We start from the raw sequence: 15,500 nt of genomic DNA, 5'->3' as shown, positions 1-15,500 counted from the left end.
TATTTTATGTTGATGTACATACCATAAACATCTATAGGGAAGTTTTAAAATGTCTTGTGTTGGCGTCGCCTTAGAGCAGTGGGGAGCAATGTGAAATATCCGGAGGGCCACTCGCACTGCCCTCCAGCCATCAGTAAGGCCGCACGGAGGAAGGAGGGAGAGCACTGTACACTTCCTCCTCTTCCAGGTTTACAGCGTGGCCATCTGCACTGTGCAGAGGAGGTCAGGTAACCCGGAGGTCGGCTGCCCCTGTTCTTATAAGATTGAGAGGAGCCGGCTGGGGGCGAAGCCCGGTAGGCCTTCTGTTGCCCACCGCTGCCTTAGCTTGAGTTGCAAATATGAAATACTACACTTGTGTTTAGTATGGTATTTATATTTTCCACATTAAATGAAATAACTTTAATTTACAATGTCTGCTTTTTATTTCCTGTCCCTTGTGGTGTAATGTCAGGGGTGGGAAATCCCAGTAGTCTGTGGTATGAAATTCTGTTTTTAATGCCATTCCTGTGTGTTGCTGTTTTGAGCTTCATTGCTCCCATCTTGGATTTTCTGGTAAGCCTCTATCTATATAAAGTAATTGAATAGGCTAGCTGCAGAGTAGATAGGAGCCCATTTACTTTTGTTGCCACAAGACCAGGAAGTCTGACTACTTTATAAGATAAACATTTATTTTTCCTCCCACTAATAACAATGTTGATTACAGCTTTCTAAACTTTCTCAATAGTAACTTGATTTTTCTGTCTCTTTAAAAACACGTAAATGTCCCACTTATTAAAAGCACGCTCAAGGTTTTGTTGGGTGGCAGTGTTAATGTTCCTTCTTGAAGTGTAGGAATCATATGTGAGTGTTACTCTGTGAAATGAATCACTTCCCAGTGAGATATGACTCATTAGCAGATAAATTGAATCATTGAAGGTCATAGGGATGCGACTTAATATGGTCATAGAAAATAAATAACACCATTACATTGTGACAATGCATAGAAATATGAAAGGCTTTTGATGAGTTGATTTACTTATTACGGAATGCTGCTCCATCACAACATTGCACAATGTAAAATATGTTTGCTGACCTGTTAGCAGTTTCGGTGAATGCTACAGTAGTCCTTAATGTTTATATCTTAGAATAGATATGAAATAGACAATTAGCCATTTGTTCACCTTTTAGCATACATGTCACAGCACTGCTGATGTTGAGAAAGATCAATGTGGATATCCAGTTCCAGTCTCCATATACTGAGATTGTAGGACTGGTGTTAGTTGGTGTATGTTATAGGTATAATAGAATGCAACATGCAGCACTTTGATTTTAGTTGAATTTGTCTTTTGTCGTTTTGCAGTTTCATTTAAGTGACAATACTAATAATAGGAAAAGATACATAAATCTATTCCTGGAAGGTCGTCTTACAAATCCTCATCTAAATTTGTTTTCAATTATTGGCCAACTCTTTTTTACATTGAGGAAATTGGTTTAAAAGAATACATAACTTACTACTTTTTCTTACGAGGTTTAGTGAAACAAATGTACTTGTTATTTTGCGCTGATAACTTTATTCCTTATAATGTCACATATATTAGTATGGGTAAGATGCCAAATGAATAACAAGAGGTTGAATACTTAGAGGGGTTGCCTATCTGCAGGTGAATGCATTGGCATACATCCTCCAGCAAAACTAGCTTACATTTGTGCTCTTCAGCCATGCTGTCATATACTCAGAACTTTGTGTGCCTTTGGATAGGACACAGATCCACTATATTCTTTACAGTGGATACATTTTAATCCAGAGACTAGATTTGTGCAATATCCAAGGACATTGATGATAAATAACTCTGTCTGAGGCTACAAATACATGGCTGAAAGGCATAGAAGGCATTGCTAAATATAAAGCCGTATATTTCATAAAAGTTGCAGGAGCATGAGTTCAAGCCACAAGTTATAAAAACACTTTTAGCATTTCTCCGATGTTGGTGCTCACTTGTGTTATTCAGCAAGGAAAGTTTCAGTCTATAGTCTCTTTAAATCAGCAGTGTTACCACCCCTTGTATTCTTACCATTATTACTATTATTATTATTTTTATCGTTTATTTATATAGCACCAACATACGCCATAGCACTTTACTCTTGTCTTGTTTCAAACTCTGCTACCAGCTTGAAACGCTGACCTCCACTGTACGGAATGGAAAGCATAAGTCACGTGTCCATAAATTGAAAGGAAAGATATATATTAAACCAAGATACTTGGGTAATAAACTCTCCCAGTGACTGGTTAAAGAAAGAGAATAATAAAAAGAACCACAGGACACCGTCAAGTGAACAGAAAGAAGAGGGAGTGCTTCTTCTAGAGACTGTTTTTTTCAAAGATCTGAGGAGACGACACACAGAGATTGGCAGTGGAGGGTAAAAGGGGTTTAGACGGAATACTGTAGATCAGTCAGCGGGAGAACACATGAGAAATGGCAATGTAACTTAGCTATAAAGAGGTCAGTGAAGACACAGAGGAATCCTCAGGGCAGACTCTTGACTGAAGCGTGCCAGAGAAGTAGGAAGAGATTAAGAGGTGCATCAGCAGAATGGGGTCTCAAAATAGCACATCTTCCCGTCAATTGCAACTATTATACCTTGTCTGAGATACTTCCTGGTCTGGCAGCCCCTTCTTTATTTGTATCAGAATAGATTTGTGATTTGTACAATACATAGTTTTCTGTGTTATCATCATTTCAGATAGTTGTACTTTACTAATTTAATTATTAGAAGGAAAACCCAATGTTTTTGGTTGACATTGGTCTACCAGCTCTTCTCACTTAAATAGAAATTGAGCGCAAAACATATTATTTAAGCCCTTTAGAGGCTCATAGTCATGTTACACACACATTATTAATAGCTGCGCTTTTGCTTTTTGAATGCTACATATTTTGGTAGACTGTTTGAACAGGAGATATACCATTAAAGTCCACCTCCAGATAATTCTATTTTCCCTGCAGATTTGTTTATTTTCACGGATATTAAGCTGGGTACACACCTATGCAATTATTGTGCAGATCACACAATTCACAACCGTTTGTTCCAAGAGTGTGTACACTCCCACGATCATGATTTATCTTACCAAAACACATTCCATCATTTGGTTTTCTACATTTTCTAAAAATCACAATCAGCGATGGAACAATATTGGGCAAATGTGGAAGTGTGTACACACTCCCGACCAGCAGCATAGGCAGATACCTGTAGAGTGTGTACAGTCACAATCTTTTCAGCAGATGGTTATGAGAGATGAACGTCACAGATCAGAAGGTAAATTGTGTGGGCGTGTACACACGAATCCGCATGTTCTTCAGGACTTTCAATCATTGGTGAAATCGGTAGAGACATTGCATCTGAAGTATGATTGTTTAGGTGTATACCCAACTTTAGATAAGACAGCAGATCTGCTATGTAAATACAACTGCTCATAAGACTGGTCATACACACTGAGCTACTGATGCTGATATTGGACAAGAGGCCCAATATCACAACTAGTACAATAATCCCCTGGTTATCTCTGACGTTCCATCCCACCACCTAACATTTTCCATATTTGGTGATCGGTGGTGCCCAAAACATGCAGCCATTTTGAACCAATTTTGTTTAAATCACTACAGGAAAATGTGATCTATGTGGTCAGCTTTACTGAAAGTCATGTGTGTGCAGTTATAGTCTAACCACACTAACCGAACATCAATATGTGTGACACTTGTCCGGCCATTCATGGATCACACTGAACGTCCAGACATTAAGAGCAGACTGAACGTCCAGACATTAATTTGTGTGGCCAGCTTTATGTAGGGGCCTTGTGAAGATCCCATTAAGTAACTAAAAGACAATAACTGCTGATAAGAGCATTGTTTTCAAACTATTTGTGTGTAAATGTAACACTGTTCAATAAAGGAGTGAAGTAAATGAAGGTAAAAACACACTTCAGAACTTTGATGGTCACTTCACACCCCTAACATAAGCATGCGCATATTTGGGCTGATTGCTGATTACCTTTGTAAAGCATTATTGAGAGAATGCCCTCTTACATTTCCATTGTCAGCAGTACAGGTAAAGTGCCATTGTTTTTTGGTGCCATTCTGTTTTGTATTTACCTGTCACATGAAAAGCCTCCAGTTATTGTAGGTATGTTAATTGTCCAAGCCTAGGCTAAACAGTGATGACATGTTCTTGGCTCCCACTAAGGCAGAGTAATGTGTCTTATGTTCATGTCTGTGTTAATTTACAAATATGTGAAAGAATTTCCTGAGAAACTATGAAATACTCTTTAACACTGAGGGCCTGAGTCATTAAGGCATACTGAGCGCATCATGTGTTCATTTTAAACCGCATACAAATCGTCTCTCATACTCCCGACGTCAACAATCAACGGATCTCAAGATAATTGTGGTGTTAACTACGGGTTAGGTTTACTCTGCTCTAATAGACCAGGCACTGCAGGATACCTACAATTTTTTTTTTTCTTGAAAAATATTTTAGGGTGTACTTAATGTCTACTGTATATAACAGACCGTTTTACAGTTGCTCCTGATTGCAAACACATGTTTTAGCATAAATACCTATTTGTCAGTAATTGGCACTTACACTAGACCTCTAGCTGGAGCAGGAGATACAGCAGAAACTAGCGTACTGCTGCGTGCGTCTGAGTGTGACTTGCGGCAGCACGGGAATGCCCTTACTGTACACGGACTACGTGCAGTCGCCCATTCCTCGCCCTGGTCCCTCTCTGAAATCATAGGTGTGGTGCTGTTTGCCCTCAAAGCTGACTTGGATGTATCTGTTGCCTATCGTCTGAAAAAATCATGCTGCACATGCCCAGAACCAAACAATACGCTCAAAATCGGCAGATACGTTCCTTAATGACTCGGGCCCTGAATGTCTCAAATATAATATAATTGAATGGACCTGTATACACCTACTATCTGACAAGTGTCCTCTTGGCAATCTCAACATTACCTGCAATGTTCATAAGCATTTACACAGGACATTATAATAGAGTGCAAAGGGATTGCTCATTAAGAACATAGTACATTATGCTGCAGGAGGCTTTCAGAATATGCTTCAAATGCTCTTTTAAAAGGACAAAATACTAGGTTTTGTCTTATGCTTTACCAGGTGTTGTTTTTCCCTCAATGCTCATAGGTACGACCTAGAGGACCTATATGTATTTATAATGTAAATTCCAAATTTTCTGTCAATTGCTTGAACAGACACCTTTTGGATGAAATTGATTTCTACGGAATTGCTCTTTTCTGTGTACATTAAACTATGCTGTGTGTAGCCCTATGAACGCTACTGCAGGAAACCATTTTGAGTTAACAATAGATGCTGGATAAACGTGACCTATAGTACAAATGTGTTTGATAATATCTTTCTGGATGTTATGAGATATATTTTCATAGTAGGCAAGCTAACATACATTATATTTTCATTTAAAGAAAAATTTAGTTAAATATGGCATATTTGTGTGATACAAGGCATTTCCTTGATGCATTAGTATGTGGGGTCGATTGATATAAGGGTAATGCAGTACTTGCAGGGTGGCTCCAATTGCCCTTTCTGTCATGTGCCACCTCATTGTAGTATAACAGGGTGATGCCACATGTTAGCAAGAGTAAAATATGAAATAAAATGCTACAGCAGTATCATTCAGGTCAGCAGCGAGGATATGGGTATCAGATTGCTAGGCTTGGAAGCCCAGTGGATTTCGGTTTGTAAATGTACTATATTCACACATCACAGAAAACCTATTTATTCATCAGTTTTCACACATTGCGAAGTGTGAATTTTAATTGAGATCCCTTATCTTTTACTGAAAAAAAAAAAGTTATCACATGCTTCCCATAAGTAGTCAACTTGTAGAGTCTCTTTAGAAGACTGTTTACTATAAATCTGTTAAAAAGTAATTATAGCAGCATATTAATAAACAGGAGTTAAACAGCTTGTGTTTGGAGAAGTATGTCTTTGGAGATTATTGTTATCAGCAGCCATTAAAAGCGTACGTTACTGAAAGCAAATGTTATTGATATTTTATACATTTGGCACAAAACAGGAGATGTGAAAACGTCAGCACAATGAGTTGTTGCTGACCTGCACTGCCATGATTGTCAGCAGCAGATCCAGTGCCATAGAGCAGGAGGGGCCTGAACAAGTCTCCATTCAGTGTGTCAAAGCCTGTATATTGTATCCATCAGGTGACACGGTCACAAGGAGGAATACATTCACCCACTGAGATTGATAGTTATATATATATATATATATATATATATATATATATATATATATATATATATATATATATATATTATTGCTCGCACCTAATTCCCCTGCAACAGTGATTTGCAGCATGCAATATTTTCCTGCAGATCATACTTACAAACACTTTTATACGTTATTATTTGGTAATTCTAAATCGTTTTGTGCTGACATACTGATGATCATATGTATAGAGCAAGAGTCTGCTCCTTGCTGGATGAGGCTATAATGAATTCCCTTCACTTTCACTGTAATCTAGCAGCTCCAATAACACTTCCTGCCACAGGTGTGTGACACAGCTCTCTGGCAGGTTCCTCCCAGATGAGACGTGAGATATCCCTCCTCCCCCTTCCCACAGATGATGATGAAGCTCGCAGTGTGTGGGGGTTGGGGGCACACACTGGGCTGCTGCTGGCGATGAACAAGTTTACATTCCAGGCCTGAGAAGTGACATTCCGGACTTAGCTGACGTGCAAAACAGGAATGTGAAATCTGAGGCCCTGAACAAGGGAGCAGTGGTGACAGGATACACAGTAGTTGGGGCTTCTGTCTTACACCACTGGTTCCTTATGGGAACAGAGGACAACAAGCAGCACTGACTAGCTCACAGCAACGCCCTGCGCTCTGTGGGAAGATTTGCATACAGTGTGGGAATACATTTCATTATCTCTGTGGCCTGGAATAGCATTCCTGCAGAAAGGAGGTTTAAGGAGAAACCACTTCCATAGTCTCTGGGAGGCTGCTCACTGACTACAAGGCTCCAGTCTCTGGAAGGAACCGGGTGGATTGTATTTCATGCTTAAAAAGTTCTCCAGTTAATGTCGTCTCTGGTGGCTGAGATCTAACTTATTGTGTGTGTGTTTCCACTGATCGGACATTACTTCTCGGAAGAAGTCTGTAATACAACTACAACGACTTGCAGAACATGCTGTGTGTTCTGGTGGGATCTGATTAGATATTGTTTGTAGGGTTAAATGGGTGGCTTCCCCCCGTGCATGCTCTGATTTGGCATTATAGTTGCCAAGGATGTAATGCAGGAAACTGGGAGTTGTCCATGGAGTTACCAACACATGCCAAAATGTTTGAATGAAATCTGCAGCCTTTCGGAATAGAACACGTTTGTGAATATACTTGTATAGGAGAAAAGTAGAAGAACACGAACAACAGAAAAGGTTAATGAAATTCATTACAGCTATACAGCACAATCACATGTAAGTATGCGGTTTTCCACATAAATGATTACAGAAATATGTGACACATTGTACTTCATTTTCCATTTTATTTTTATTAATGAAAACTGAGTCTGAACCTTTATATAATATTTCCATAATTAAATGTTCTCCTTTGCACAAATTTGGTAGTGGGTTCTTAGTGAGCATGTTCCATGTATTGTACAAATTACATTTATATGTGTATATATTTTGTGTATGCTGCTTGTACAAAGGGTTGTTTTGTTATATAACCTCTTTTAATGCTTTTATATTGGCTCCACATATAGTGTTGCAAGAAACCGAGGGTTAAAGTAACATGTTGGAAGAATGGGGGGAGGGGGTTTCAGGCAAAACAGACACCATTTATTTTTAAGATGCCAATTTGGACAAGACATGTTGCAGTTCCTTCATTCTGATGTTTACTGTTTAAGGTCAATTATTCATTGTTTTCACAATGAAATACTTGCTTACAACTTTGTAGGCTAGGTTAATATACATTGTATCTTGTAATTTGTTGCCTAAGCAGAAAATATTATTGTCCTGCAACCTTTTGTATACTTCAGGTGATATATAGTTTTAAGAAAAAATGTTTGCCCCTGCAGCATAATTTAATCATGTTGCAAGACAAATATTGCTGGATTGTAACAGTGGTTTAAAAAGGAATGTAAACTGCTCTTTAACACTTTGGGTATCCGAAACAATTTTTATCCGTTTACTGAATGCTACATTATTCACATTACCCTCCTTACTACTGGTTGATAGGACCATGTGATATTATTATCCTTTATTTATTAGGCGCGCTCCAAAGTGTCTGCAGTACTATACAATAGAGGTACTCCCAGCCATCCAGCTAACATAGAGGTATGCTGCTTGTCACTGGATAGCCCTGTTGTAGGTGAGCTTCTTTAAGTTGTGCCACAGAAATAAACATATATTTTAAAAAAAAAAAAGCAAACCATGTTTAAAACAGTAAAGCATGTAGGATGGAAACAGGTAACCATTAAATTTTTTGTTCCAAGGAAAGGTTTCATTTCTTTCCTTTTTTCGTATACTTTTAATGGAACCAAGATTGCTCATTGGCTTCCCATTTAAATGACTGAATAGGGGAGGGTTGCTGCTGGTAAGAATATGAATGGAAAGTGTCCAGCCACAATAGGAGACTGCCAGTCATGCTGTCTATTTACAGGCTCTCTGAAAGCTTCCTGCAAGCCAAGCATGCTGGGAATCAATGTCTGCCTGCTCAGGGCTGTATGTCATTAAATACTAGGCTCCTAACCATACTACGGAGTTCAGTAGGAGCTAGATCTCCATTCAGGGCATTTGGATAGTCCTGTAAGTCATACACACGTGTTAGTAGCACATATGTACAGTACACTGTCCAATAGAAAAGAATTCACAAAAAATGATGTAATCAGATGGACTTGCACATTCACTCTGTCTGCTTAGCATCAATTTCAACATTGTCTACAGTGTTCACAAGCCTCGTCTTTCAGTACAAAATCATGGAGGGCCTTGGAAGTGCTTATTAAGAACATTGCATGCTGTTCTGCAGAAAGGCTTTCAGGAAAAATTGCTAGATTAATAATAAGGACAAAGTATAAGGTTTCATCTGTGATTTTAACACATATTGTTTTCCAATGCCTGTGTAGGATTCCTTCAGTTATACTTTTATTTTAGTTATGTGGACACCTGCACAGCTTGGGGCTGTAAACATTATGGAGTATGTGTTGTAGCATATACACCTAATATAATGTTTGTGTGTCGTTTACTGCACTGTGGGCCTGATGCAAACCTAGCTGCAACTGTGCCCCAAATCGCAGGTACAAATTGCATTCACTAAAAAAAGTCACAATTGCAGGCAAATGCAAAGCTGCAGGTGGGCACCAGTAGCACATGTGCCTGTTTTTTTTACGCCGGCATACATCACATACACTTATGTCCATGTTTTTAACCATGTTTTGTTTGCCAAATATGTATATACGGGCAATGTGTCATTGGAGCATCAAGCAGTTCTCTGGCCCACAAATAGTACAGATTGGACAGGGTATATGCCACTGTATCTTGGTTTGCATTTGTTCGCAAATGCGCAAACATGACCTTACTGTACTCTGCCTGCAGCCTAGGTTACAACGCACCTTCCTTTCTCCACCCTGAGTCTCTACACTCAAGCTGATGTAAGGGCCAGATTTGCACACATCTGCTTAGATGCATGTGCATGCAGCCACTCTTCTGGGCATGTGCAGAGTCATGTCATGCGAGATACACTGTGCAGACTGGAGTATCACTCCTATGTGTGGGTAAGTATAATATATAGGAAGAAGGGACTCGCCTTGTGAATCACTCCTTATCAGGACTACAACAATCCCATCACTTAAACCATTCTTGTTGTGTCTTGTGTGCAGGGAGAGGGCAGGGCAGGCTCTGCAGCAGTAATAGGCTGAGAAGTTACATTGCTGTAATGTATTCATACCTTAGTGTTAATCATACCTTTATTTATGCAGCAGCACAAAATGGGAACAATATGGATTTCTCCCAAAGTAAAGATAGGTAATTTGTTCTATGTTCTGTTCATAGTCCCCATATGACAAGAAGGTAAACACAAAAATAGCATTTCTGTCCCTTTTTGTGTGTCCCAACACTTTGTTGGTGTTAAATTAATCACTGCTGAATATTTGCTTACTCATTTACATCCTAATTAGTTTTATAATTGGATGGCATGTTTTTCGGTGACTTTGAAAGCTGCGTGGTTCATGGCTGGATGGTGTCTTTCTTTACTGGCTTAGAGCAGTAAAGTAAATTTGTTTTGTGACAGTAGGTATAATGTATTTGAGCACTGCATATAATGCTGCTGTATTGTGGCTCACTTTAATCTGAATTGTGTCTTTGTCCGTAGCACAGACTACCACAAGATACTGCATTGGTCCAATACATGCTGATGTGATTGCAGCAATTTCATTCAGTGGGATGCACGATACCTGTATTGTACACACACAATTAGGACACACTTTCACAGGGACAAATCAGTCACATTTAGCTTTTAAATAATGTTTTTAAAGCCTTTTCTATTATAACCTGATTTCGTGTGGTAATTTAAAGTTGTTTATTTTTTACTTCCATGTGTGCTTTGTATTATTTATTATTGTATACATTTGTTTTGGAAATGTGTTAAAACCATTTCTTCTTTGCTGAATGTTTATAGAAGTGAATTTTCTCTCTTGATGGATAGACCACACAGTGAAATTTTCAACCACATTGTAGTTTGATCTCAAGGCAACCAGAAAAAGAAATCGGAAAACACTTTTAAATTTTGAGCACTTCATTACCAAGATAACGGCTCCCTCTTCCATTACTATGTCACATGTATTAAGTTATTTGCATGCATACACAATGAATGAAGTCAGTTATGTAATCAAAGGAATGTGTTGTGTCAAATAGTTGGGATGTTCCAACTTAGTTCGTCTTTTTATTTTCTGTTTGTATGTGATGCAAGTCTTCTATGCTGGCCATTGTAATAATCTGAGCGTTTGGCCTGATCAGGAATAACTAGATGTGTAGCAGTTTTGGACATACACCCTGTTCTGTAAGGGAAATGTTCTTGTTATCCACAGAAAATGTCCTTACTTTGCATTCCACAGCAGATCTTTTATTCCAAAGAGAATTTTTAATCCAAGTAAGATTTTGTTCTTGTAATCCAAGAGAATAAAATACTGCTCTGCTCGAAGCCCCGCTGCAGAATGACTGAACTGAAGTCACCAGAGCCACTGTTAGCGGCTCAGCCAAGCACATGCAGTTTTCCACGCTAGCTGCAATGTGATTGGCTGATAGTAACAGGGTTTGTGGGAACTCCCTGCATTGATCACACATCAAGAGAGATCAACTGAATTTCTATTTATTTGAGGAAAAAACAAATTTACAATGCTGACGAGCGCCAATAAATGGCATATCCATTTCAATGAAGTCATGTAACATGTAGCACATAGCTCCATTGAAATGAATTGAGTAAATAACCCTAGGCTAGTTATACTACTCACATTAGCCTCTAGTACATGTACAAAATGTGCTCCCACAGAGATAATTGTCTTTTCCAAGTGCTGTGACATGCTTTGAATTTACTGAAATGGAACAAGCGGTGTCCAAAAAAACAACAAATATAGAAGTATGATGGCAAGTGGGTATGGGCACATGGGCATCTTCAATTAGCACGGTTGCACATTTTATTTCTTGTATCTTTTTTTCAACCTCCCTAACTATATATGCCTCAAAAGAACATTATAGCTTCTGTAAGCTATAGGGTGTGTGGTTTCTGACATCGGTACTGTGTTTTGAGTATTGTCCTCAAACAGCCAATTTTCTGCTGTGCAAAGTTGTGTTCCTAGCAAGGGGTCGCTCACTGCTTTGCACCTCTTAGTGGATGATGTACTGTGTTATCCATATCTGTTTATGGTAGTGTAAACAGATATGCAATAGAGAAGTATAGGACACCAGTAAATTACCAACATATGGCTGTATTTTTAGTAAATGGTTAAATCATTGTGTACTGCTATTTGTCAAGCTCCTTGTTAAGGGGGGGGGGGGGAGAGAAAACCCTCTGAGCACACCCTGTTTAAATTATAAAAGTTCAGTTGAGGATATTCGTATTGGGTACTGCAGTAACCCATCATTGCCTCACATACACAAAAAATAATAATGTATGTAATGTAATATATATATTATATATTAAATATTACTCACCAAATTCTAAAATTTGCTAAGTCTAATCTCATGACAAATGATACATAACAAATGTATGAAGGTGTGGACTAGATTGTTAATTATGCCCTGATATGTAACACAGAACCACACACACACACACACACACACACACACACACACACACATATTATTATAGATTAAAGCAAATATTTATGCACACAAAACAAATGCCTTCTTTTATATTGAGGCCATATAAGAGGCCGTCCACTGTTTATCAACCACTTTCTAAATATACACCCCCAAAACTTGTTTCCTAACACAACTGAGGGAATATAACTAAAGCAGCAATCCCAAATAGAAAGAATTAAATAAGTTAACTTTAGTCATGCGTTTGTCATTTTTCTTAGCTGATCTTGTACAAATCATTATCAACTTTTCAAAATCTTTCTAGAGGTTGTAAGATATGACTGTTAGTTACACGGACACATGCTCTCAGCACGTCATGTAAAGGTAGAGGGGGAGGATATGCAGCACACAGGGTTTAGAGGGGCATTTCAAAGCCTCTTTGCTCCCTACATCATGTGCCATGTGACACTGGTTGCCATGATAACCCATGACACTGTAGAATTATGAATTATTGGTAGTAGCCTGAATAAACAATCCAAGAACAAATAATACCAAGATTATTCATTCAGCGTTCTGCAGTGACTTCTGTTAGAAACACACACCTAATATTTTCATGAGACTGCTTTAGTGTGAAGTTTCTACAAAATGGTCTAAAGTTACTGTCATTTTCTATCATTGTAGATTATATTCTTTTTAGAAAATATAAAACTTTTACTGACACCAGGGGACATCTTGTGTTAATTAGGGAAAATATGGTGGTAATAGAAACTCCATAAAAATACATCAGATTTGAGCTAATTGAAGGATACTGCAATCTGCCTCTTCATTTCCAAAGACTGAATAAAGAAATAGCTTGCCCTTAACTGTATACTGACGTAATGTACAGTGTCCAATATTTTACATGTTACCAATGTCTGGAGACTTTTACATATGTGAACTACGTAAGTAATTCTTTTATGTAAGACAACCATTTAGACCATTGTCCTAGAATCCCCCTACATGGTATAATGTCAGACAGTGTTGTTAGGAGGTTGGTTCCATGGTGCTACCCACCAGTTGCATATTTTGCTGCCCGCAGCACTGGCTACAGCTAAAGTAATTGGGGCCTTTCTCTCTCGCTGACAGGTCAGATACTTGCCCTTTGCTCTTTCCAATTTAAGCTGCAGGGTCTCCTCTGTTCTTTGAGTGAGCTTCAAGGTTTCATCTTTGTATCTTTAGATCCTAAAGCATCTCTTTCTTTGGGTGATGGGTTCTGTTACTGCTATGTGCTCTGGGAACTCTTACCAGGTTTAGAGTGCAATAATTTATGCTTCATACTAGAGCTCACAGGAGAAGTTATTATGGAAATATTATATGGTGGAATCCCCCCTTCCCCCCTCCCCACCATATAACTTTACAGATCATTTGCATGCTTTACAAACCCTGTATGTTGGAGAAATACTGCATTTTGCTGCCTGACCGGTAGCTAGTGTTGATTGTAAACATTTTATTTTGGAGAGACCAGCATTGGCTTAAGGTAATAGTTTTTACTATTATTTCTCTCCACATCTCGGGCCATTGAGTCTCAGGGTTAGATTTACTAAAGGGTGGTTTAATAAAACCACCAGTTTTTGGTGGGTTTCTTTTTCCGGCTTTTTATTTTTTTTAAACAGCAAGATTTACTAAAGGCCAAACATCCAGTTAAAAGACTGACAACCACAGTGTAACAAACCACCACTTCACAAATCGCCAATCCCAATTTTCAACATGGTCAAAATACAAACAGACAGATTTACTAAGCTGCTGTTTGACAAACTACCAGAAAAAAGAGGTGGTTGTGAGGGGCGAGATTGCTCAGACTGCTCCTGTTTAAGCTATATTGCCATTCAGAACATGAGAGGAAGCACCATTGACAATAATATTGCTACCTTAATATAATGAATAATTGCCCCATAAGTAAAAATTTATTTTGCCTCTTAATCAATAAATAATTGTTGTCCCCATGTTAGCGATGTCTCCTCTTATGTTCTGAATGGCAAAATTGCCGAAAACAGCATGTTTGAGCTATCAAGCTCAGACACAGGTATAATAAAACAAACTTTGTTTTATGGGTTTTATGGCTGTTTTCAGTCCACCAGACATTGTACATTGCAGCCTCAATCCTCCCTATAGTAAATGTAATTTTTTTGCATTTGGTGGCAGTTTAGCACTTGGACTGGTTACTTAGACCCTGACCTTAGTCTTATTTGACCTCATGCTGAAAGGGTAAAATAGAGCTGGTTTTACAGTCATGGCCAAACGTTTTGAGAATGACACAAGTATTGGTTTTTTCACAAAGTTTGCGTCTTCAGTGTTTTTAGAGCTTTTTGTCAAATGTTGCTCAGATATTGCTTTGGTATACTGAAGTAAAATTGCACTCATTTCATAAGTGTCAAAGGCTTTTATTTACAGTTAAATTAAGTTTATGCAAAGAATCAATATTTGCAGTGTTGACCCTTCTTTTTGAAGACCTCTGCAATTCGCCCTGACATGCTGTCAATCAACTTCTGGGCCACATACCGAATGATAGCCGCCCATTCTTGCCTAATCAATGCTTGGAGTTTGTCAGAATTTGTGGGTTTTTGTTTGTCCACCCGCCTCTTGAGGATTGACCACAAGTTCTGAATGGGAATAAGGTCATGGGAGTTTCCTGGCCATGGACCCAAAATGTAGATGTTTTGACCCCTGAGCCACTTGGTTATCAATTTTGCTTTATGGCAAGGTGCTCCATCATGCTTGAAAATGCATTGTTCGTCACCAAACTGTTCTTGGATGGTTGGAAGAAGTTGCTTTTGAAGGATGTTTTGGTACCATTCCTTATTCATGACTGTGTTCTTAGGCAAAATTGTGAGTGAGCCCACCCTCTTGGCTGAGAAGCAACCCCACACATGAATGGTCTCAGGATGCTTTACTGTTGGCATGACACATGACTAATGGTAGCGCTCACCTTTCCTTCTCTGAACAAGCGTTTTTCCAGATGGCTCAAACAATCTGAAAGAGGATTCATCATAAAAAATGACTTTACCCCAGTCCTCAGCAGTCCAATCCCTGTACTTTTTGCAAAATATCAGTCTGTCCCTGATGTTTTTCTTGGATAGAAGTGCCTTCTTTTCTGGCCTTCTTGACACCAGGCCATCCTCCAAAAGTCTTCGTCTCACTGTTCGTGCA

The 15,500-nt window shown here is 38.7% G+C and overlaps 1 protein-coding gene across 15 annotated transcripts in view; it reads left to right on the top strand.

The window, feature by feature from the left end:
* The window catches only part of RAPGEF2 (Rap guanine nucleotide exchange factor 2), a 238,563-nt gene that overhangs the window by 139,880 nt on the left and 83,183 nt on the right, over positions 1–15,500 (top strand). The window contains exon 1 of one of the 15 annotated variants that reach the window (XM_075198133.1): positions 6,661–7,496. The exons of the other annotated variants lie outside the window; for them this stretch is intronic. Coding sequence (XP_075054234.1) covers positions 7,462–7,496 — 35 coding nt within the window. The 5' untranslated portion in view covers positions 6,661–7,461. Of the gene's footprint in view, positions 1–6,660; positions 7,497–15,500 lie in introns of those variants that run through there. 15 annotated transcript variants of the gene reach the window in all.

Source organism: Mixophyes fleayi, chromosome 1, assembly GCF_038048845.1.
Source record: "Mixophyes fleayi isolate aMixFle1 chromosome 1, aMixFle1.hap1, whole genome shotgun sequence".
In the NCBI taxonomy this organism is placed as follows: domain Eukaryota; kingdom Metazoa; phylum Chordata; class Amphibia; order Anura; family Limnodynastidae; genus Mixophyes; species Mixophyes fleayi.
This window is presented reverse-complemented; position numbering and strand designations above follow the sequence as displayed.